General features: G+C 36.1%; 1 protein-coding gene and 1 pseudogene across 2 annotated transcripts; both read right to left on the reverse strand.

The window, feature by feature from the left end:
• Positions 1–2,121: 2,121 nt before the first annotated feature.
• On the reverse strand, positions 2,122–4,372 carry LOC147476695 (trimethyltridecatetraene synthase-like; annotated as a pseudogene). Its single transcript, XR_015207832.1, has 2 exons — positions 3,364–4,372; positions 2,122–2,952 (listed from the first exon to the last, which is right to left on the reverse strand). The product of XR_015207832.1 is annotated as a trimethyltridecatetraene synthase-like (transcript).
• Positions 4,373–21,260: 16,888 nt separating this feature from the next.
• On the reverse strand, positions 21,261–21,848 carry LOC147476696 (histone H3.2). Its single transcript, XM_086584298.1, has one exon. The coding sequence runs from the start codon at positions 21,791–21,793 to the stop codon at positions 21,383–21,385; it is 411 nt and encodes a 136-aa protein (XP_086440424.1). The 5' UTR covers positions 21,794–21,848; the 3' UTR covers positions 21,261–21,382.
• Positions 21,849–23,738: the final 1,890 nt, after the last annotated feature.

Consider the following 23,738-nt stretch of genomic DNA (forward strand, 5'->3'; position numbering starts at 1 on the left):
TCTAAACAACTATCACAAACAAATAATAATGCAAATAAAGTAAAACATACCACAACACAAGATATAACGTAGTTCGGCCAATGATGCCTACTTCCACAAGAGTTAATCCTTTTATAACGTGGGAAGGACCATTACAATCACTCCTTTCAGTCTCTTACCTTACTAGATCACTCCTCTCTCTTTACAGGCTTTTCTCTCTGTAAAAGTTCTCTCTCTAAGACTTGTGTTAGCTTTTTCGTGTGTTAGGTTTTGCCAAAAACCCAAAACTTATACTGCAAACTCGCGGTTCTGCAAAAATAGAATTCTACCGAAAATAAACTTGAGTGCGTGCGCGCCCTCAGACATGCAATTTCGAACGCGCGCGCCTGCAGCGGAAAAACTCAGGAAAAGTCCAGTACCGATGTTTGGGAAAACAAGGCTGAAAAAAATTATCTTCTTTTTCTCCAAGGGACCTTGGGCAAGACCATTTTCAAGCGATCGCTCGCTCAAACTTCTTTACACAAACATCACCGGATTCTCTCCTTCTTCCTCATGTGAGGGATAACTCCAACACTACTAAACTTGTCCAAATTGGCAAATTGCCCACGAGGAAGCACAAGTTCACAAATAAGGAAGACATTTGTGGAATGCGTGGTGCTCTTCAATTCAAAATGTGGCAGATGTTTTGATTGAGAAGAACAATGCGAAGGTTGTTATCTGGGGTTAGATTTCTACTGTTATTAAGGAGATTGAAGAGTTGAACTAGGACGAGAAGGTTGATGCAATGGGGTTGTTTGCATCGGGTGATGAGGACCTAAAAATGTACTTTCTGAGTGTTCCTCCTCACAAGCGTCTAAGTTGGTTACTTAAGAGGCTAGATATATTGATGTAAACGACGTTGAATGGTTTACCACACCTAGCTATGCTATTTTTGTGATGAATGAGGAATAAAAATAATTAGTTTGTGATCTTATGGATATGATTGATTTTGCAGGTCGATCCATTACAGGTTTTCATATGTTGATCAAACAAACTGTACTTTGTCAAAAAAAATTCTTAGGTTTCCTTTCTTTTCCGTAAAGTTTGCATAACAAACACAACCGATTCCATTTCTTACTTTTCCATTCCTTTCCATAGTTTTCCAAACAAAAACACTAGAAAAGCTACTCCCACTCCTTTCCTCTCTATTATATTCCATAGTGGACCATTCCATTGTTTTCCTTTCCTATCCATAAGTTAGTGAGTAAACAAACGCAGCCGTAGGGAAAATAAAAAGTACAATGGAAACTAGGGAGACTTGAGACATCAGTTCTCACTCTAGTGTACAAATCTAAAGTAATTCAAACTAGGGACCTCCCACTTGGATAACCACGGGGGCTTGCCTTCACATACAAAGGTTCTATTGTTAGTCATGGTTGTTGCATGGTTTGCCGCCTGATCAGTCGAGAAGTTCACTTCCCTCCATATAGGTGTAATTTTCAGGTTCAAAAGTTTTCTCTTGCAAACGTTCCATCTGTTCCACAAGTGTCATGGTAGGTTCCCAATTCCAAATGCAGCTATGGCGGCTTCCCAGTCAAATTCAACCCATAATCTGCACCACCCCCTTTGTACTGCACATTCTATACCCTTAAGTATGGCCAGACATTCAGCTAAGTAGTTGGTGTTGATTCCCAACTTCCTCCATATTACCAGCATAAAGTCACCACTACTATTTCTATCAAGGTCGGGCCTAGGCCCGGGCCTATGCTGTCTAATGCCTTGCATAGGGTCCCCACATCTAATCCAAAACAAAGGTCCCCGTTATGTTTTTAAAAGCCCATTATGATGTTTAAAAGCAAAAATAAAAGAAAGATCTACAAAACCTCATTCCCAAATAAAAGAATTAGAGCTTCTAGAGTACGCTTGTTGTACTCGTACGCGGCATGAGGGCCATTGATTCCAGTATATTTTGGAGCAATACACGCGTACCCTTGCCTGATGAGTGGTCTCGATTGACGTGTACACCTACAACCTGTGCACAATAGATTTTCTTTAAAAGAATAAGAGAAAAAAGGTCTCTTTTAAGTGAGCCCGCATAGGACCTTATAAAAGTCAGGGCCGGCCCTGATTTCTATAGACAATTCTACCTTCTACGGGATAATGTGCTCTGCCTATAGAAAGAGATTCGGGTGTCATGCTCTGCAGCCAACTAAATCAAGCTGGATGAGCACTTATTTCCGAACTTCCTCATGTGTTGTTTTCAAGATCCCATTTGGCATAATAGAAACAAAAAACAGATGAAGGCTTGTCCAGATTATTTTGTAAATAACAACACAGCAACAACCGGCACACATTAAATTACACGGCTGAATAGAGGTTATGGGGTAGACGAGGTTCTGCTACAACGACCAATGGAACTTTTTTCGGTACAGAGAGTCCAAAAACTTCTTCCATATTCAAATCCTGAGGTTTCATTTGATTAGGCAATTCCCAAGTGAATCCATGTAAAAGATTAGCCAAACCAGACTCAATCAATTTTAGCCCAAGATTATAGCCTGGACACATCCTCCTCCCAGATCCAAAAGGCAGTAGCTCGAAATTTTGACCCTTTACGACATCAATTTCTCTTCCCTTGAATCTCGCAGGTCGGAATTCATTTGGTGCATCCCACAACGTCGGGTCACGCCCTATGCTCCATGTATTTACAAATACTCGCGTTCCTCGTAGAATGTCGTAGCCGTGAACTTTGCAATTTTCACGAGCCAAATGCGGTGCTAGTAATGGTACCACTGGGTGCATTCTCATTGTCTCAAGCATTATACTTTTTATGTATGGTAAATTTGGTATGTCTTTCTCCTCTACCCATCTATTTCTCCCAATTACCCTATCTACCTCTTCAGTTGCTTGTTCAACTATCTCAGGATGTTTCAATAGTTCCGACATTGCCCATTCTATTGCGGTTGTTGAGGTGTCAGTCCCACCTGCTAATAGGTCCTAAAACGAACAAAGAATAGTATAAAGCTGCTTCTATGAAAGTTGAAAATAAAAAGAGGCATCCAAGGGGGTTAAAATGAGTCGTGGTTGTTGTGACACTTGTGAGTTGGGGTTCAGCCGCAGTAGTTTCCCTGAAAAACATGAGAGCGCAGTTTTCACCCTCGAAAAATTGCACCCCCATGTTCTTTTGGTAAACTCACCTCTGTTAAAAGAGAATAAGGTTCTGCGCGTTCCTAAGATTAAATGGGTTTTATCAGTGACACGTTTTTTATTCCCAAGCTATTGTTGTTAATAATTCATTTTATTGGTGCAACTCTCTAACGGGGTGGATCCCTAGCATTTCTTCTGAAAATTAAAAGTTAAACGACCAACTTTTATAAAAAAATATTTAAGACAATTAGTATAGTATACCAGGGTAAGGCCTTTGATTCTAAGCCGAGAGAATTTAAGATCAGGATTCGGATCATCAGCTAACTGTAATAGCACGTCCAACATATCCTTCGTCATGAACTTACTCAATTTATCTTCTTTCCTGGCAATGTGTTCATCTATTGCAAGCTCAAGAAAATGATCAATTTTTTTCATTTCATCCGTTTCATATAAGTTGTTGATCCCTGGTATAAAATCGCCAATTTGAACACCCCGTTAAGCACAAACCACTCCTTTATTATCTTTTTCAATTCCTCGCTTCATCCAAGTACTTCTTACCCAAAATCATTCTGGATATATTGCGTAGACACCAGCGTCGCTGGGTTACCACATGAAGCGTAGATACCAGAGAGGAATAAATGTAACTCTTCAGTCCTTATATACTGAAAAGAATCAAGTCTTTTCATGGTAAACAACTCCGCCCATGACGCCACTGTGGACCATAAGGAGCAAATGACATCGTTCTGGTCGTAGTTGGTGTACTTGGTAGCAGAGGTATATGGTCGAGAGGCAAAGTTCAGATCATGGATCTTAAGGAACTCTCTGGCCATCTCAACTGATGAGCCAATTACCACTGGAAATGAACCGAACTGGAGTTGCATCATCGGTCCATATGTCTGGGATAGATCATGGATGGATTGATGGGGTAGGGAACCAATAAGGTTCAGGTTTCCGAGGATAGGCCATGGTTTTGGACCAGGTGGTAGTTTTAAACGAGAGCGACTAATGAATCCCTTCAATAAGAACAGAAATGAAGTTGCAAATATTGTTGCAGCCAACAACACCCATGAATCAGCTTCCATTTTTAGGAAGATGTGATGTGCAGATGATAACCTGCGCAAATATTGTACGACTCAACTTCTACAGATAGCATTTGAGTGAAAATTTTCTCCTTGTTTCTTTATCAGAATATAATTACCAGGTGTTGATGAGTGATCATCTTGTCTTAATAATTTTAATCATGCATTTGTTTGACTCCAGAAGAAGATGCCTATAGTGAATTAGCGATCTCTCATCAGCAATGACAACCACATATACAATTTTGTTAAACCAAATCAGTATCAATATGATCTATCCAAAAATCACTCAGAAGTCAACAATTGCGGCTGAGCTTATAAACACTGGACTTGCCTATAAACTGTTGGGCCTCCAAATTTAACATAGTACTAATATAGGGCTGTCCCAATTGATGCTATTAGGCTTATGGATAATGACCAATTGGGCTGGTAGAGGAGATAGGCGCGTCGAGTTCATCAATGCCGTATGGCACGGGCATACCCTAGCTAGTAAGAATACAAAATAGTAATTGTTCAACCAATGGTGTGAAACATTCTACTCCACTCTAACTGGAATAGTTTGACACCTTTCAAATTTGGTGGGGATACAAACCATACTACTTCACTTCAAATGACCCCAAATGACATATTGTTGTTTTTCTCATTTGTGTTTTTCCAAACCACTCCAATTGATCTCAAGTAGAATGCACTCTGCATTCCTCAAAATAACTCTATATAGAGAGAGTGAAATCCAGATGAAAAGTAAAAACAACCGGACCACTTCCCACTCCACTTTTATGGGGATATGGGACCATTGGACTCAACCTAATAGACAACAACATGAAAATTCATTGTCTTAATAGTCTTTTACTTGTTTTCTCAGAGAGGCTGCTCGATGTTGGTCTGTAGATGAAGGTGGTGGCTGCTTTTTAGCTGGAAGTGATAAGTTTGGCAATTTCTCTTTTCCCATGTACGGTATGTCCACCTTGTTTACTATTAGAGGGTGTGTGGGGGTAGGAGTATAGTGTTAATGATAAGAAAAAACAAAGTAGCTTTGTACCAGTGACACTAGCCAAATGTGTGAACGAGTGAGTATATAATTTCCAGCATATGCATTGTTCTTGTCTAAGCATGAATTTGGATGTATGAATATGAAAGTAATGATATAACACTTGATTTTTTGAAAACATGCACTATTATGATTTTGCAGTACATATGTCTCCGCTCTGCTACAGCTTTTAGTCTTACTAGCCTTTTGTACAATGGGATATGTTACAACTATTAAACTACATGGTTCTTTAGTAGTGTACATTTTGATAGTTTAGACTTGGAAGTGGTGTTTGGAGCCTTGGACATGTGCTGCTACGGGAATCTTGTTTATTTTAAAGATTTTATTATCCTTTTTGCTCATACAAAGCCTGCTTACTTAGACGAGCATTTGCATTAATCACCTAGCTCGTATTTTGAGTAACTAAAAAATAATAGAAATAAAGGTTTTTCTGGATTTTGATTATGACTGAGTTATGATTCACTTTGATCTTTTTTTTTTTTTTTGGTAAAGTGATTCACTTTGATGATTTAAGTATATATCTCCAATTAGAAAATTGTTTAAAGGATAGATGGAATCTATTAGAAAAATCTGCATTCTGTTGCCACGGAAGAGAATTTGGACTTCGCTTTGTATTTCCTATTTACTTAGGCGAGCATTTGCATTAATCACCTAGCTCGTATTTTGAGTAACTAAAAAATAATATAAATAAAGGTTTTTCTGGATTTTGATTATGACTGAGTTGTGATTCACTTTTTTTTTTTTTTTTTTTTTTAAAGTGATTCACTTTGATGATTTAAGCATATATCTCCAATTAGAAAATTGTTTAAAGGATAGATGGAATCTATTGGAAAAATCTGCATTCTTTTGCCACCGAAGAGAATTTGGACTTCTCTTTGTATTTCTACAAGTATGCAAACCGTGCTAGGCGTCGGTGTTTTTTCAAGGCTTTAAACGCGTCGCTCTAATATTTCTCAGATAGTATGATTTTTGTCGCTCTAACCTATGTCTCCGATAGTATGATTTTTTGAATTTTATTTTTAATCTAAAAAATAATATAAAAATATTAGGAGGGATTAAATATAATTTTAGTAATGTGAAAGAGGTTTTTTAAATTATTTTAAATAATATGAAACTAATTCTAATTTCAGTAAAGTGGGAGAGTTTTTGCAAATTGTTTAAAAAGAAAAGAACTGATTAGAAATTTAAAATAATTAAGGGAGGTGGTTCTAAAATCTTAAAATAGAGAGATGGAAATCGGTTGAGAAGTGGGACTCTGTTAGGTTGAGAACTTGGACTCTCCCCACCCTCCCCCCCTCTCTTAAAGACCTCTTGAGGTTTCTATTTCCCTGGATATAGTGTGCATTTTGAGATTCTTTGAGAAAACAAACACTTGGGTTTGAAATTATCTCCCCAGCCTCCCCCCTCTCTTACGATGAATATATCAGAACCTATATGTGCATATTTTGGATATATCTTTTTTTTGTTTCTACTTTTAAAATATCTGGACTATATCGAAAATTGTGAAATGCATTTTGCTGTAAATTCCTCAACAATATATCTGAAATATCGATGGTTAAACAAACACTAATGTGGTTTGATCTATATTACTATCGCTTAAAATACTTATATATATCAGTTATATCGGCTAGACCATGCTTAATGTAGCGATATTATTATTCTGTCATACCACTATAACTCTATGCAACAGCAGAGTATGCAACAGCCGCTTTAAAACCACCACCATTCACAGAATTTGAAACTTTAATCCAAAGTTTGAAACATCTTGTTAAGTATACTATTCTAGGCACCAAAATTTCATGAGACCCAGTATCCTATGTCTCTGTTAGAAGAGACATCAACTAATTGCGCACCTTGAGTTACTTCCTCATTTTCATTTATATGATATCTCTTTCTACACTTGACCTTTGTAACTTATAACTTTTGAATTCATCTTAAGGGTAGTCAACAGTGAAGGAGTTTTCCATCATGCTTCTACTTGGTAATTACTGTTTGATTGTCTGTTATATCTTATTTAAATGTCATTTTACTTATTTAAGTATATTTTTGTTTTCCATTGAGCTGATTGACTACTGAAGAATTACTATACCTAGAATAGGATGAATGCATTAGAGATGCTGCTGGAATTGGAAATCCATTGTGGTACAGTGTTTGAAAACACAACCAGTATGTGTAGATGACATCCTTGTTCTATATATTTTATGTGACTTTATTGTTTAATTTGTTTTGTTTGTTCATTTTTGGGGTTGTTTGTTTTTCAGGTGGCTCAAGTTCAACTCAACTGATCATACTCTTTCGTTCAACTGTCCTACGGGTTGTTAGATGTTGGACATCCTACCTTATAAAATGTTAGTTTGTATACTAGTCCTACTCCTACTCCTGGCCATAATTCCTACCCAAAGGCCATCACTTTCCTAGAAGCTCATAACTATTCATTGACTCGAGTCTCCTATTGTCCTGCCCCACGTCTTTATCCCCTCTTTTTTTTTCTTTTTTTTGACGTGCAATTTCTTGCAAATTTAGGATATAACTTTGTTTTCATGTTGGCTAGGGTATGATTTTCTCATTGGATATACTACAACATGAATTGAGATTGCTTAGGCTTTTTATATGAGGAGCTTTATCACTGTTTACTAATTCTTTAACTAGGCACTTATGAGTTAGTTATGTACTTTATCTCAAAGAGAATATATCAAGAATTGTATAGTTTGATGATGTTTGTGTTGAAATCATACATCAAACTCCATCATCAGCTACACGTACAAGGGAGTTAATAGGAATATTTATATGACGTTGATGTTATATTTCAAGTAGTTCATTGTCTACTTATTTTTCATGTGCTCAAGTGCTGCCATGTGTTGATATCTGGCCTTGCTAAGCAAGTCAACGTACTTTAGCATAAACACTCCACAATCATACCTGTTGAGAACGAAAAATATTTACTTTTAGAGTTCTGTGTTTGGATTTAATGGATCAATATATCATCATCAAAAGCTCAACAACTTGGGTCAACCTACAGTAAATGCTCGGTAGAGTCAACTGATATATTCCTGTCTACTTTCTTCATGACTAGAGATAACCCTCTTGTATTTATTGGATATATGTGGGAGCAAGTGTGGGTCTATACTGTACTAGACGTTATCTACTATGCGGTAAGATCGACTTACTTGATCACTCTTTATTATCTGGCGGTCCTGAGTTTTTCAGTTGATAGCCCTCTTTTGACACTAGTGTAGAGGTATCATTACAGTATATACTGTTTTAAACTATGCAATATGGGAATATATCAATTCTATGACGTACAATCAGCTTTTATACTCATTTGTTGGTGTTTTTTCTTCTCTTTACTTTGTTTGAAATGACAAGCCTCTCAATTTATTTCTTTCCTTTTTTTCCACCTCTTTCTTTAGAGATATACTTTTTCTTCCATCCCAATTCCCAGCCATGGTTAAGAAATAATATTCGCTAATAAGTCGACCCTTAATTTTTCAACAATCTGGTGTCACAACAATATAAAAGATGGATCCTGCTTCAAGATAGGACACATACCTGTTTTTCTATTCGGGGAGATTACTAATTTCTTCAATCTTCCAGAGACTCAGATCAATTGACCTCCTGCTTTTTTCATTTAGCTCATCGGTATAGTATCTAGTCTTAAATGTTACATACCAAAAGTCATCCAGCTTCAGATATTTTCAGCTTGTTAGAAGTTAGTAGTTACTAGCACATTTCATGGAGCGGTAGAACTGTTCATTTTGAAAGGCATATACATATAGATTTACAGTAGTATGTTACTCATATAATTGTTATAGCTAAAGCAGTGTTCTCCATTGGAAACCCTACTTTAAATAATTAATAGTATTTCATTGAATATTGTTGACAGATTAACTTGTTCATCAGTCATAGAAAGCTCTACCGACAACGACAATGCAATTAACAATGTTTGCGGAGATCCAATAAAAAAGAACCAAATGGTCACCCAATCTTGGTAGAAGCATGTGAACATATACCAGGTTTTCTAACACTTGATGGTTTCCCATGGATGATGCTTCATATATATTACATATAAAATTAACTATCAAAAAGAAAACAACTCTACTGATAGAAGAAAGTACGAATATGAACATTCCTTACCATCCTCACTAATGCTCTCACCTCTCTTCCTATGCACTATCTATAAGTCCCAATGCAATATGTATAGCGTTGTTTGCTAACGTGATAATTAAGATATGGCAGAACCAAAGTTACTTACTACTGGACTCTCTTGCTAACGTATACTTTTTTCATCGATTTTTTTTTTTATCTGTGCAATATACCGTATTGATATATGTAAAAACTGCCCTAGATTTCTCTAACTTATTCTTACATTATCAATTATTTATTTTTTACTCTCACATATATATTCATGCAATATATAGAGTACGGAATCGTTCCACTCTTAACGCTCTAGACTTAAACGAATTCAACTAATCAAATACAAAGAAACAGTGGTAAGAGCAATATTTATGGATGTGAATTTATACTACTAAACTAAATATATGAATTTAACTTATACTAATTTAATTAAAGCAATTGAATATGACTTGAATAAAATATGGAGAAGAATAAAGAGAGATTGAAATCCACTTTAATTAATACTTAACATGTTAGCATAGAGTTTGTTGCGAAACTTTAATCTTTACATTCAAACACAATGTTCAAACATAAAGATTAGACCTTTAATGATCCATAATCAATTATGGTATCTCTAGTCATAACTAATTAGCATGAGAGAAATTTTGTTTTCCATTCTCATGGCAAAACTCACTATTCTCTAGTTTAGATTAAACTCTTCTTATTTCTAAGTCTAGAAAAACCTAAACTTAAAGTTCTAACCAACAATTCTATACTAACAAATCAAGTCTTCATCAAAGTTTCATTCAAACCCTCTATAATGGAGGTTTAGCTTTGATTCATGGGACTATCATGAATAACAAAATAAGAAGAAGAAATAATAGAAAGAGAAGCAATTGAATTGAATAATAATAATAACTTGAAAGTATTTTAATGGAGGTTTTATGGAGGCTACAATTATAAACTCTAATTACTTAATTAAACTAAAGGGAAGAGGTAGGAGATAGCTAATATTAAACCCTAATTAAACTAAACTAAGTGGGAGAGAGAGAGAACAAAGTTTTGCCTTCATCCTCTTTATATAAGAGAGGGTTAAGTTTACAATTTCATGCATGGGCTTCGGAGCTGTGTTTTGGGCCACTAAATCAAGCCCAAAACCTAATTACTTAAGTCCAAAAAAGGTTTTCTTGATAGAATTTACTATAATACCCTTTTCGTCCACTTTTACTACTCTTATTGGGTCAAGGCTTGGACCATTAAAAAGCTCTTTTGGAGCTGGTAATTTTGATATATAATAGGCTCAATTCCAAAGTCTGAGTCCAAAGATACGGCCTGCGAAAGTTTTGTTGACTTTTATGTTCTTTTTCTACATGCGTTGACTTTGACTTCTCAGCTTCGACTAAGCTTTAAAAAGACTTTTTATCCTTGAAACTTGGGCTTTAACCATAAAACTTCTCTAGCAAGCAATTTGACTCCTTTCTCTTACAAAAGTGACATATTTCTTCACAAAATTGATTCTAAGACCTGAAATACACAAAAACACGTAAATATTACCAACTCTTACTTATTATAAATATAATTGGCCTAAATATAATACTATTAAGGGGTTAAAACTACAGTTTTGGACTCTTATCACGTACCCTTCTTGATTCACTTGCTCTTTAATTTTGTATAGTTATAGTAGAATGAGAACTTCGTAATGCGGATGCATGGATCGATTAATAGATGAATGGATGGCAGCTAGGTGTTTTGGATAATGTTAGCTTCACGTAATTTACTTTTTGTTTGCTTTATTATAATTCTTTTGGTATTGGAATGACTTATTTTGTTGGAAGTCAAACTAGATGATAGAAACTTAGTTTGATCGATGAAATCAATAGAAGTTAGCTGTTTTGAATGTTGTCTCTTTTTTCCCGAGTGGATGTTTCAATCATAAAGCTGGTTAATGCAATTTTGGTTGTGAAGTTTTGATAATCTTGATGTTGTTTATGTCATAAAGCAAGTTAATGATATTTTGGTTATGACGTAATAGGATGCAGGTTAAGAAATTAATGTATATGATCAAATACAAAAATGAGAACAAATTTAAAAAAAAATAAATAAATAAAATGTACACTAATTTCACTTTTGGGAAGAGCGACATAATATATGTTAAAAGTGACACAACTAACCATTCTTATGCGACGCTTTCTTTTTCATATGATTTACATGCAGTTAATTCTCAAAAGTGACACAAGAAGTGGGGGGGTTTCGTGACGCTTTTGACGTACCTATATCACGCTCTTGCCCAAAACTGGCACAATTAGTATACATAATGTATTGTTTTTGACAAACCATGTGACGCTCTTCCTTAAAAGTGACACAAGAGGCTATTCTTATGTGTCGTTTTGTTAACAGAAAGTGACATATTTAGTAAGTCTTTTATGTCACTTTTAGTTGAACTTTATGTGTCAAGGATTGTTATGTCACTTGAGAAATCATTTCAAAAGTGGCACAAATGACTTTTTGTGTCACTTAAAAAGGGACACAAAAAGCCCTTCCTTTGGTAGTGCTTGCAAATCTAGAAATGTTCTTTCCCTGGAGTTGAAGGGCATTGAGGCAGGGCTACAAGGATGTCTGGTACATAGTATTACTTCCATTAGACGTACTTGAGACTGACTCATTGAAGACTGTATTGTGTTGATCTTAAGGCATTTATAAAATCAATCTTGGGGTTGTTTAATGTGGTGGAGATAATACACGTCTACAGAAATGTTTTGAACCATGAACCATGTTTATAAACACACCATTGCATGTCGCACTTATTATAAAACATCTCCCTCCAAAACTAAATTTTGAATATATTCATGATTGCCCAAAATAGTACACAAATGTATACACTGATCAATTCCCCCTACCTAAATTGGAAAACAACTGTTACTAATGGCATAACAATAGTATTGCAAAAAAATTCTTCAGGGAGTGACAAAAAGGCCGAAAAAGTATAACTCTCAACACTACTTTTTTTTTAATCACTCACAAGGACTGGGTAGATAAAAGGTCAAGTATACCCTTGACACGAAATAAAAAATACCTATTTGGGTAAATAAAAGGTCAAGTATACCCCTAATGTGAAATAATAAACAGTCAGGCCCAACTGACAGGACCCGATGTATATAGTATGAACAATCATTGAATTGTTCATATCTCAACATGAGCTATGAACAATCATTGTTCATGCCTCAACGTAATGTATGATTAGTAAGAACACCTATTTGGGGTATGAACAATCACTGTTTATACATCAACATTGTTCATACCCATTTGGGGTTATATATATGAACATTGTTTATACCTCAACATGAGCTATGAACAAGCATTGTTCATACTTCAACATGAGTTATGCACAATCACTGTTCATGCCTCAACATACATGAGCTGTGAACAATCATTGTTCATACCTCAACATAATGTATGATCAGTAAAAACACCTATTTGGGGTATGAACACCTCAATATGAGTTATAAACAATAATTGTTCATATGAATTGTTTATATAAACAATCATTGTTCATACCTCAACAAAGCGTATAATTAGTAAGAATACCTATTGGAGTATTGTTCATACCTCAAACATGAGGTATAACAAACATGAGGTATGAACAATCAATGTTCGTATGAACAATCATTGTTCATATATCAACATGAGTTATAGTTAGTAAGAACACCTATTAGAGTATAAACAATTAATGCTTCATACATATTTGGGGTATGACTGCAACACATTGTATGAGGTATATTCACCTATTTGGGTACAAACAATCACCAATTTTTTTTCTTTATAAACATAACACAGAGGGGTAAAAATGGTATTTAAAAAAATTATGCTCTATATATATAATAACACGGAGGGGTAAAACTAGTATTTTAAAAAAAGTAAGAAGGACGGGCCAACTTATTCCTTGAGGATTACTTAAAATTGAAATTGTGGGTTTGTGGGTTATTTAATGCTGAAATTTTCGTTGTGAGTTATTAAAAAAAATAGTGTCCTCTAGAGTTATTTTTTCCCAAAATTGGTTCTTGGACTCTTTTCTTGTTTTTTGTTTTACTTTATTTAGTAATCCTACTTATTATTGGAAACCACAGTTACTAATGTCTGCTAAAGTGCTAAATAAACGTACTCTAAAATATTAAAAACCACCTCATTAGTACAGACTATATATATATATATATATAGACACACGTTGGATTGAAGATTTGAAGTTCTTGTACAACTTTGTTCTTCGCCTTAATGGAAACTACCACCAATCTCTCTTAACCGATCCCTGGTTTCTCGTGTTTCATGTGTTTCTTGTTATTCTTCAAAACCATCTTCTATGAAATTATTATCCCCGAAACTTCTTGCAATTTGAAGCTATGCTCTGTTATGAACTAGACCGAGTTAGTATTTTAAAGCGAGTTTGTGAATAGTAAATCCGAGTTCACAACCTAGTTCACTGAATAGTAAATGGAGTTCATGAATAGTAAATGTACAATAATTGAAAATGAAAAATAAACAAAACAATCTCTTATTCAAAAAGAATGGCAGAGCCTAATCTCTATAGAGCCTGAGTTCTTAACTATTTTCTGCTTAATTTTTCTAAACAACATTTCTCTCTTTATACATCAGTCCAACAAGTAAAATACTACAATACCTTTGCACTATAGAAAAATAGCTAGTCAGTCCAATAGGGACGACATGACAATACCTTCCCCTGTAAACATCTTTGTCCTCAAGGATGAAAGTTGGGAACCTTATTATACTGCTTATAAAGGACAGTCCTGTGTTGATGCCAATCCTGCACCATTCATCATGAACCCCACCCAAGCACATTGTCTAGACCAATATGATTTAAATCATCTTTATCCGTGATGAATCATGAAATGCAAAGCTCTCTTTTCTGGCAGCAAGTGGAATTATCCTCAAAGCTCAACTTTGCATCAGCGGGTACCAACTGGTTATTAGAAGTTTTAGTAAGGAAATTGATCTCGAACATGGTGCAATCATGTGCACGAAAAAGTTTATATAGCTCCTTCACTTGTTTCAGCGAAGCAACTCTATCTGTTGCATTAGAATCCAAACCTTCAATGACTTTAGCAATAGCTTCATCCGTACGTGATTCCTCTAACACCGCCAATAGGTACCTTACTAGTTATGTTAGGACATTTTTTTGTTGGGTCTTTGATGCAGGTTCCTGCCTTTCTACCAGAAATGATAAGAGGACCAAGGTTTGTACGGTCATGAGTGATGGCAAAGCATGCGTCACTGACAAGAGAAAACTTTTCGCAGAAGTAGCTAGACTTTGTTGACAACTTTGTCCGGAGACCCTATTTGTTTGGTAACAAGTGTCCGACCAAGCATCTTCCCAGCTGTATCTTCAACCTAATCAATCTTAACAATAGGAACTCCACTCTTTAACCTACCCAACACAAAGAATTCTACATAATTCACATTCCACTCCCCATCCAAAACCCAACTTCTCACCATTTCAAAAAGTGGGGAGCACACACGACAAAGTAGAAATCTCACAAACTCTTGCACCAAAGGGTCACCATGCAGAGGATGAATGTGACTTGGAATGTCTAAAGTTTCGAAATTAATACTTTCACCATTATCAAGAATCCATTCGGTATTAAGCTCGAAGAAAGGAACCTGCCTCTTAAGACCATACCACATAGATGAGCCCGGCCTCTTATACCCCATGAAGAAGTTCTTTCGCCTGAAATCAGACCATTCATTTATCAGAATCATAAAGTCCCAGTTAATTAGTTTCAGCACGGAGGTACGATTAAGATCTGACAACTTGTGAATATTTATTCCCATTTCTTCGGTCGGATCACACAGTTTGTGCCAAACAACTATAATCAAAGGCTTTTGGTTTGGACCATCAGTCCAAATAAAGCTACCAATCTCAGTATCCATTTTCTTGAGCAAATGAAAAGGCCATGAATAAATGGAGAAACTAAAGATCAATTGGATATGGATCACAAATTTGACTAGGTGCACTATTCCCTTCATAATGAATAAATGCCATTCCCAACAAGAGAGCTGTGTTCGCACTTTATCAGCTGTTGGCATTGGCATTACTTGAGCTGTAGTTCGATTACCAATATAAATTGGTACACTGAAATACTTCAAAGGAATGGAGCCCACTCTCACACCAAGAGCAGAGATAATTGAGTCTTTATGATGCCAAACTGCTTTACCAATGAACACTTGGCATTTTTTTGTCACTAATTATTTGCCCAGATTTTTCTCCAAATAGTTGAAAAAGATTCATAAAATCTTTTAAGAGTAGAATAAATCCCATACCAAATACCAACACAGCATTCACATAGACCTTTTGAGTAGGAGAATTAGCACCATGTGAATACCTTATTTGAGTAATAAGTGGGCCTTGAGTGATTCTGGAAATTCCTTTACTAATGACATCGTCAACAAAACATAACAGAAGCGAAGGTAAGGGGTCAGCTTGATCCAAGGAACAAAAGTATCACAGAACTCAAAAGCTCGTACTGTCCTTATTAGAAGTTGTTATGCAAGTCACAGTGCATAGCGCTCACGTGCTCTATTCAATTACAATTAGAGCGCGCCCGTGCTTCGCATCCTGTTTAGAAATCCACCGTTTGTATTTGTACAGACTCGCACCGTTTGTATTTGTTTCTATTTTAGGAACTTGTAATCTCTATATAAACCATTGTAATCTCATTAGAAATCAATTAAGTAAATATTCTCAAATCTCTCTCTCTAATTTATCATAGTATCAGCCTAATTTCAATCCAAACCCTAACCCTAACACCTCCATATCATATAGCTTTCAATGTTTCTGACACTAATTTTTTACTTGTCATAAAGTTTTTTTGTCTAAAATATCTTCTTCAGTTACTTCAGTTCTCAAGCTGTCAAAATTCCAGAATGGAGAGCTGCTATGGCTGCTGCAATTGCATCTTTGGAACAGTTATGCATGGATTATTGTTCCGTTATCTTCTCATCATAAGAATATTAGTTGTAAATTGGTTTTCAAGATTAAATATCATTCAGATGGTTCTATTGAACGTTACAAAGCTCGTCTTGTTGCCAAGGGTTACAATCAAATTGAAGGCCAAGACTATCATGACACTTTTGCACCCGTTACTAACTTAGTCACTATTCGATTACTTCTCTCCATTGATGCTATCAGAAATTGGTCCCTTCATCAGCTGGATGTCCATAATACCTTTCTCCAAGGCGATTTGGATGAAACTGTCTATATGACCTTACCTCCTGGATTTACCAAACAGAAGAGCACAGGATTTGTCGCCTCAATAAGTCCTTATATGGACTCAAGCAGGGTTCTCGGCAATGGTTTGTCAAACTATCTACCACTCTTATCACTGCTGGCTTCACTCAGTCTAAGTCTGATTATTCTCTATTCACTAATATTTGTGGTTCTGATTCTATATTTGTTCTTGTTTATGTGGACGATATTCTGATCACAGGTAACAATCCATCTCTCATTTAGAACTTTAAGCATTTCTTAGAAGCAAAATTATATATCAAGGACTTGGGACGTCTAAAATATTTCTTGGGTATTGAGGTGGCTCGTTCTAAGGAAGGATTATTTCTTACATAGCGCAAATGTCTTTTGGACATTCTGTCTGATTGTGGTACCACTGGTGGTCGTATTTCTGAGTTCCCTATGGAACAAAATATCAACCTCCATATTGATGATGGCACATTACTTCAAGATCCTACTGTCTATCGTCGCTTGATTGGGTGTCTCTTATATCTCACAGTTACACGTCCAAATATCACTTATTCTATTAATTATCTCAGCTGTTTCATACAGTCCCCACGGACTCCACATCTAGATGCTGCTCATCGTATACTCCGCTGCCTTAAAGGTTCGATCAACAAATGGATTCTCTTATCCGCTAATAGTTCTTTACACATCTCTGGTTTCTGTGACTTTGATTGGGCTGGTTGCCCTGTCACTCGTTGTTCTACTAGTGGTTATTGCACTTTTCTTGGTTCTCCCTATATCCTGGAAAACAAAAAACAGAGCACTATATCCCGTTCTTCTGCTGAAGTCGAAAATCATTCCATGGCTACCCTTGCGTGTGAACTTCAATGGTTGAAGACCTTCTGCATGAATTAGGCATCTCTCATCCTTCTCCGATGAACATGTTCTGCGACAATCAGGTCGCCCTCCATCTCTCTCAAAATCCAGTTTTTCATGAACGAACGAAACACATCGAATTGGACTGTCATTTCTTACTCGACAAGATACAGGCCAAGTTATTATCTCCTACGTTCGTTCCATCCTCAGATCAGGTGGTTGACGCCTTCACTAAATCTCTCGGCAATGACACCATTCTGAGATTAATTCGCAAGTTGGGAGTTCTTGATATTCACTCTCCAACTTGAGGGGGAGTATTAGAAGTTGTTCTCGCATGTCGAGTCGCGAGCCAAGACGCGACTCTATTCAAGTACAATTTAGAAGCGGCAGCATCCCCGATTCTGAAAGAAACCCACCGTTTGTGTTTGTACAAACTCGCACCGTTTGTGTTTGTTCCTATTTTAGGAACTTGTTATCTCTATATAAACCATTATAATCTCATTAAAAATCAATTAAGTAAATATTCTCAAATTTCTCTCTCTAATTTATCAGTCCTAATAAAAAAAGACCAATCCAAAGTACCAAAAGCTTTACGAATGTGGAAGTTTATACCCCCATATTACCTCCATAAGAATTCTTATTTAAAGCGTTAATACTCTCTGAAGCCGCTCCAATACAGTGTAACTAGTTAGCATGATTATGACTTGTACCAGTCATTGCACCTCCTTTCAAAACCATGCAACTATCAATAGAGATTGCCATCAATCTCATCTTACTCATCTGCTAATTAGCAAACCAAACCAACAACCTTCTCGACGAGAAATAATTGGCCAAAACTACCACCTGATTCAACTTAAGTGCCACCAACAACTTATAATACTCTGAAAGCTCATCTTGCAATGCAGTACACAAAACTTGTCCAACTATTCCAACACTTTCAGCTAGAAACTTATTCATAATCTCATAAACATAACATTTCCCTTTACCAAACAACCACCTTAATTTTTACAAAACATAACAAAACTTCCAAACCATCATGGTCACTTTAACCGAATCTAAGACAACACCCCCATTTAAATTCTTACAAATTTTCCCGCACTTCCCATCAAATAAAACCGGGAGTCCACAGTTACATGTCCACATAAGAAGGGTTAGAATCATATTTCTCACATCATTTTGATCTTTAGAAACAACTTTAAGTAAACCACCCCATTTGTTTCTAGCAATACCAATTCCATTATTTACAGAAAAACCGACATATGAATCTGTGAAAGTTAAAGCATATGATGATTTACCTTCACTGACTAGTTCAATTGATTCTGCAATTGATGATTCATCGATTGGAATTGATGGTGTTATCATTTCACTAGTTAGATTTCTCCCTACATATTTTGGTGTTTTTTCTGAGTCGACTCGGTGAATTGGAATATCAACTTCAGTGAAGGTCTCTAATAGCGTCTCTGTGTTTTTGACAAAGTCCTTCAACTTGTTTCTCCATTTCTATATACCCCATATCATTTAGCAGCTTAAATAACTTGTTAAATCGCTCCACTCTTTCTGCTAGTTGAGAAACCCCATTTTGCATCTCCATAATCTTTGCCAAAGACCGAATTTGCCAATGATTGAATGCTCTGATACCAATTGTTATGAACTAGACCCAGTTAGTGAACAATAAACCTAGTTCACTAAATAGGATATGGAGTTCATAAATTGTAAACGTTACTGAAAATAAAAAATAAACAAACAATCTCTGATTCAAAAAGAATGCATAGCCTAATTTTTGCTTCACTGAAACTAGAGTTTGAGTTCTTAACTATTTTCTGCTTATTTTTTATAAACAACGTTTCTCTCTTTATACATCAGTCCAACAAATAAAATACTACAATACCCTTGCACTATAGAAAAATAGCCAGTCAGTCATATAGGGTCATAGGGACATGACATGCTCCTCCAATGACTCCAAGCCCAATTCCATGATCAAAGCTGTTTTTTCTTTTTTTAAAAATCTTGTTCTGGACTCTGAAGTAAAGTTCTTGAAAAAGATAACCTTTTGGTGGGAGTCTACGGAGACCCTGAAGCCTCTCGTGTCTGTAGCCACTTTATACATGGTGCGGAGCAGCTCCAAGGCCAAGGGGATGGGGAAGGTGTGGTTACTTCCCATAATAATAAACTTCTCGAACCCATAAAAGGATTGAAGAAACGCAGTTTATTGGATATATTTTGGCGTCATGTATCAGACGACGTCTTGGATGAATCGAAGATGGACGAACTCCCTGGTGACTTGGTCATTGGGCATGCTCAATTTCGTGGACGATCCCTCACCGACCTTCAGCCATTAGTCGCTGAGAGGATAGACCAATTTGGGTCGTCCTACTCGTCTGTTGTGAATAGTAATCTATTAAACTATGAACAACTGAAAAAACTACTTCAGGAAAAAGGTCGCATATTTGATACCGACTCACATGCCCAGGTTGTCCTGCACTTGATAGCTACATCCAGGAAATATCTTTTGTTGTTAGTATTATAGATGCTTGTGAGCATAGTACAAAATATTCTGATATATCGTGATATTTATCGATATTTATTTAGATTTCAAATAAAGATATATAAATATTACGTATGTTCAGAAACATATATGATTATAAATATCGGTGATATTTCGATGATATTTTTTATATTTGTAATATTTGGAGATATTTGACGGTATTTTGTGCATGTAACAATTTTATTTAATATTTAATATTATATTTCAAATAAATATAAATAATGTATCATGATATATTAAAAAATATCTATAATATCTACAATATTTGTCGATATTTTAGATATATCTACGATATTTGCATGTAAAATAATGTCAAATATTCCCAAAGAGAAATATATCCATAATACATATCGAGAAATTTAGTATCGATAAATATCCATATCCTGATATTTTGTACTATACTTGTAAGCATCTTATAGGAACTTATTCAATGCTCTTCCTTACACATGACAAGTTGATTGATGTGCGAGGTGGTGGTGGTCCAAGTAGGCCTTTAGTCATTGGACGGAGGTGCAATGGATCTGTCGTTTTCGCATCATATGCCTCTGTTTGAATTCATAGAGGCAAAATACAAGCGTGAAGTGAATCAGGGAGAAGTCCTTGTGGTTGACAAACATGGTGAAAAGTCAACTTACATGTCGCTTAAACACAATCCAAGCTTTTGCTGTATTTCTAGGATTGCTAAAATGGGCACAGCCTCAAACGGCAGTCATCGGTAGCAAGAGACAAATTGGGATGACACTAGCAACTGAATCCCTAGTAGACTGACGTTGCAGTACAAGTACCCGGTTCAGATATTAATGCTGGTCAAGGGTGTTTTTCCGCAGCTGGAGCACAATACTGTTCCAACGCAATAGTAAACCATCAAGCCAAGTCCTTGCAAGGAAAGCGGGTAGTGGTAATACACACTACACAACTCAATTCCCACCACTGCACCAGAAGTTGTTAAGATGATTAAAGACGCTGGAGCTAAAGAAGTCCATATGAGAATTTTCCACCCACCAATCGTCAGTTCCTTTGGGAAGACAATCCAGGAAATCAGACAATCTATTGGGTGTTAATTCTTCTGTTTATGTAGCTCCCCTTATTCCACTTCTTTGTTGTGTCTCACTTATTCGTTATTGCTAATCTTTCTAGTTCACAGAATTTTTTTTCTTTATTCACGCTACATCAAAATTCAATTTTGTTTCCCAGAAAAAGAGAAATTTTCAAGACCCAAAATTATACCAACTACATTAAAACAGAAAATAGAGAAACATATTCAGATAACTAAATTTATTTCAGTAAACAAAAATACAAAATTACAACAAACTACATTAAAACAAAACACAAAACCCTGCCACCTAAATCACTAAAACATCTTCGCAATTCCAGAACTAACCCTACGCACGTTCACCCCGAATCCTTCTAGCAAGTTGGATGTCTTTAGGCATTATGGTCACTCTCTTGGCATGAATGGCGCAGAGATTCGTGTCCTCAAACAGCCCCACCAAATAAGCTTCAGCAGCTTCTTGCAAAGCAGCAACAGCCGAACTCTGAAACCTCAAATCAGTCTTGAAATCTTGCGCTATTTCACGAACTAGACGTTGGAATGGAAGTTTTCGGATGAGTAGCTCAGTGCTCTTCTGATATTTCCGAATTTCCCGCAGTGCAACAGTCCCTGGCCTGAAACGATGGGGCTTCTTCACTCCTCCAGTTGCTGGTGCTGACTTTCTTGCTGCCTTTGTGGCTAGTTGTTTTCTTGGTGCTTTTCCTCCTGTTGATTTTCGTGCTGTTTGCTTTGTTCTTGCCATTGCTTAAAATGAAGAGTTTTGAGATTTGAGATGTGGGAAACCTTTGGTGTGAAGAAATTGTGGTTTTTGGGTTTGTATTTATAGAATTGAAGTATGTGGAAGATGGAAATCTTGGCCGTTGGTTTTTGGTTTTGTGCTATCGACGGTTGTTATTGATTTTTGAGTGTTAAAATGAGGATGCGGATTGGTGACGTGGCTGATTTGTGAAATCTTACCGGTCTATGGTTTGAATTGAGGGATGTTATTAGGTTTGGTGAGTTTCACATAGATTGCTGACCTGGCAACTAATTATGTTTTCTCTGATTTTGGTTTTTCTGTGAGGAAATCGAGACCGTTGTTTATCAACAGGTTTAGGGGTTTTATCAATGGATACAAAGTTGTTAATAGGTTTCACGCGGATTGATGACTTGGCGGGTACTTGAGCCGAATGAAAGGCCTACTCTGTTTATAGCATCCAAGGTCCAAAAAAGAGGAGGCCTAAAGGACTAAGAGCCCACCATTATAAAATAATGGGCCTCCGAATTAGAATCCTGAAATACTCCATCAAAGAACAATTTGAACTTTGAACCGATCATTAAACTTGTCACCAATTTAAATTTACTGGATTGTATCATCAGAAATCAAGTTATCTAAGTGAGCATTGCTCTCATTTATTTTCTTATGGTATTTCAGTGCACTCCTTAGCCAATCTGAATGTTTGGTTGTATATGGTTGCAGCCTTAGGAGCTGTATATGCTGATGAAATCTTCATGCATACTTGCTTCTTCTCATGTAGCAAAAGTGAGACAGCAGGTTTTTCCATTTTTTTTTTTTTTGTAAAGAGTAATTGTATTAGATAGCAAAAAAAAAAAAAAAAAAAAAAAATACATTTTGTGATGGCCCTGGGTAGACGACTCCAACATACATTTTTTTTTTTTAAAGAAATAAATTTGAAATAAGTAGAGTGTTGATTCTCTACCCTATAAACAAAATTAGGTCTATTCTCCCACAGTTGCAGGACCATTGCCAATGCGCCTATGGCTACTCTTTGGCAACGGCTAAAGACCGTGGGGAAAGCTTCATTTGTTGCCACATATATAAACCGTTGCAGGGGCCATGGCGAATTTCCCCATTTGCCACAGCACTAAACTGTGGTCAATGCTCACATAACCTATGTCCAAGGCCTTTTGTGGACTGGATCTATAATTTGGCCACAAGTCTAGGCCATGGCAAATGTCTTTTGTTGGACTATATCTAAAGTTTGGGCACAATTTTTGGGCATGGCAAATGTATTGAATTGGATAAAAAAAATGATTCTAATGCCATACAAAATTCATAATTTCATACAATTCACATCATACCTGCAGTTCATACAAAATTCTATCATTCCAATCAAACCCATGATAATATTAATTCTCCACACACTACCAGAATTTTGGCAAATTGAGACGGATGGGGACCGTTCATGTTTGGTGTGTGTCAAAAATCAGTGAAAAATAAGCTACCGAATCAGTAAATTTGTTCATATGTTAGCAATGGACCTAACAAGAACGGCTCCAGTCCATTCGAAATAGGAAAAAATGGTGTAGTGACAATTCAATATTTCATACTCAATATGTACTTGGCATCCATAAGGTTTTTTTACAACATAGATCCCATTAGGTATCCTAACTTACATAAAAGAACAAAAATAGTACTCTTTAAGAATTTAAACACTATTTAGAATGACTCCTAAGAAAAATGAAAATATCACCATATATAGTGCCTAACCTCGACAGACGATATTCCTCGTTTGTACCTCTTCATGATCCTGCCTTAGAGTAATATAGCTGTAACATTTAAAAGCAATTATTAGAACTGAAAATCATCTAATATAACAAATATCAAATCAAAGATAAAGTACTAACCATTACATGTTGTGAACATGTGAAATGGTGTTCTAATTAATCCCTGCCAAAGTCTGCAT

The sequence above is a fragment of the Coptis chinensis genome, chromosome 9 (assembly GCF_015680905.1).
Source record: "Coptis chinensis isolate HL-2020 chromosome 9, ASM1568090v1, whole genome shotgun sequence".
Classification (NCBI taxonomy): domain Eukaryota; kingdom Viridiplantae; phylum Streptophyta; class Magnoliopsida; order Ranunculales; family Ranunculaceae; genus Coptis; species Coptis chinensis.

Coding starts and splice junctions, on each gene's coding strand:
- LOC147476696 (XM_086584298.1), bottom strand. CDS start 21,793: ATGGCAAGAACAAAGCAAACAGCACGAAAATCAACAGGAGGAAAAGCA.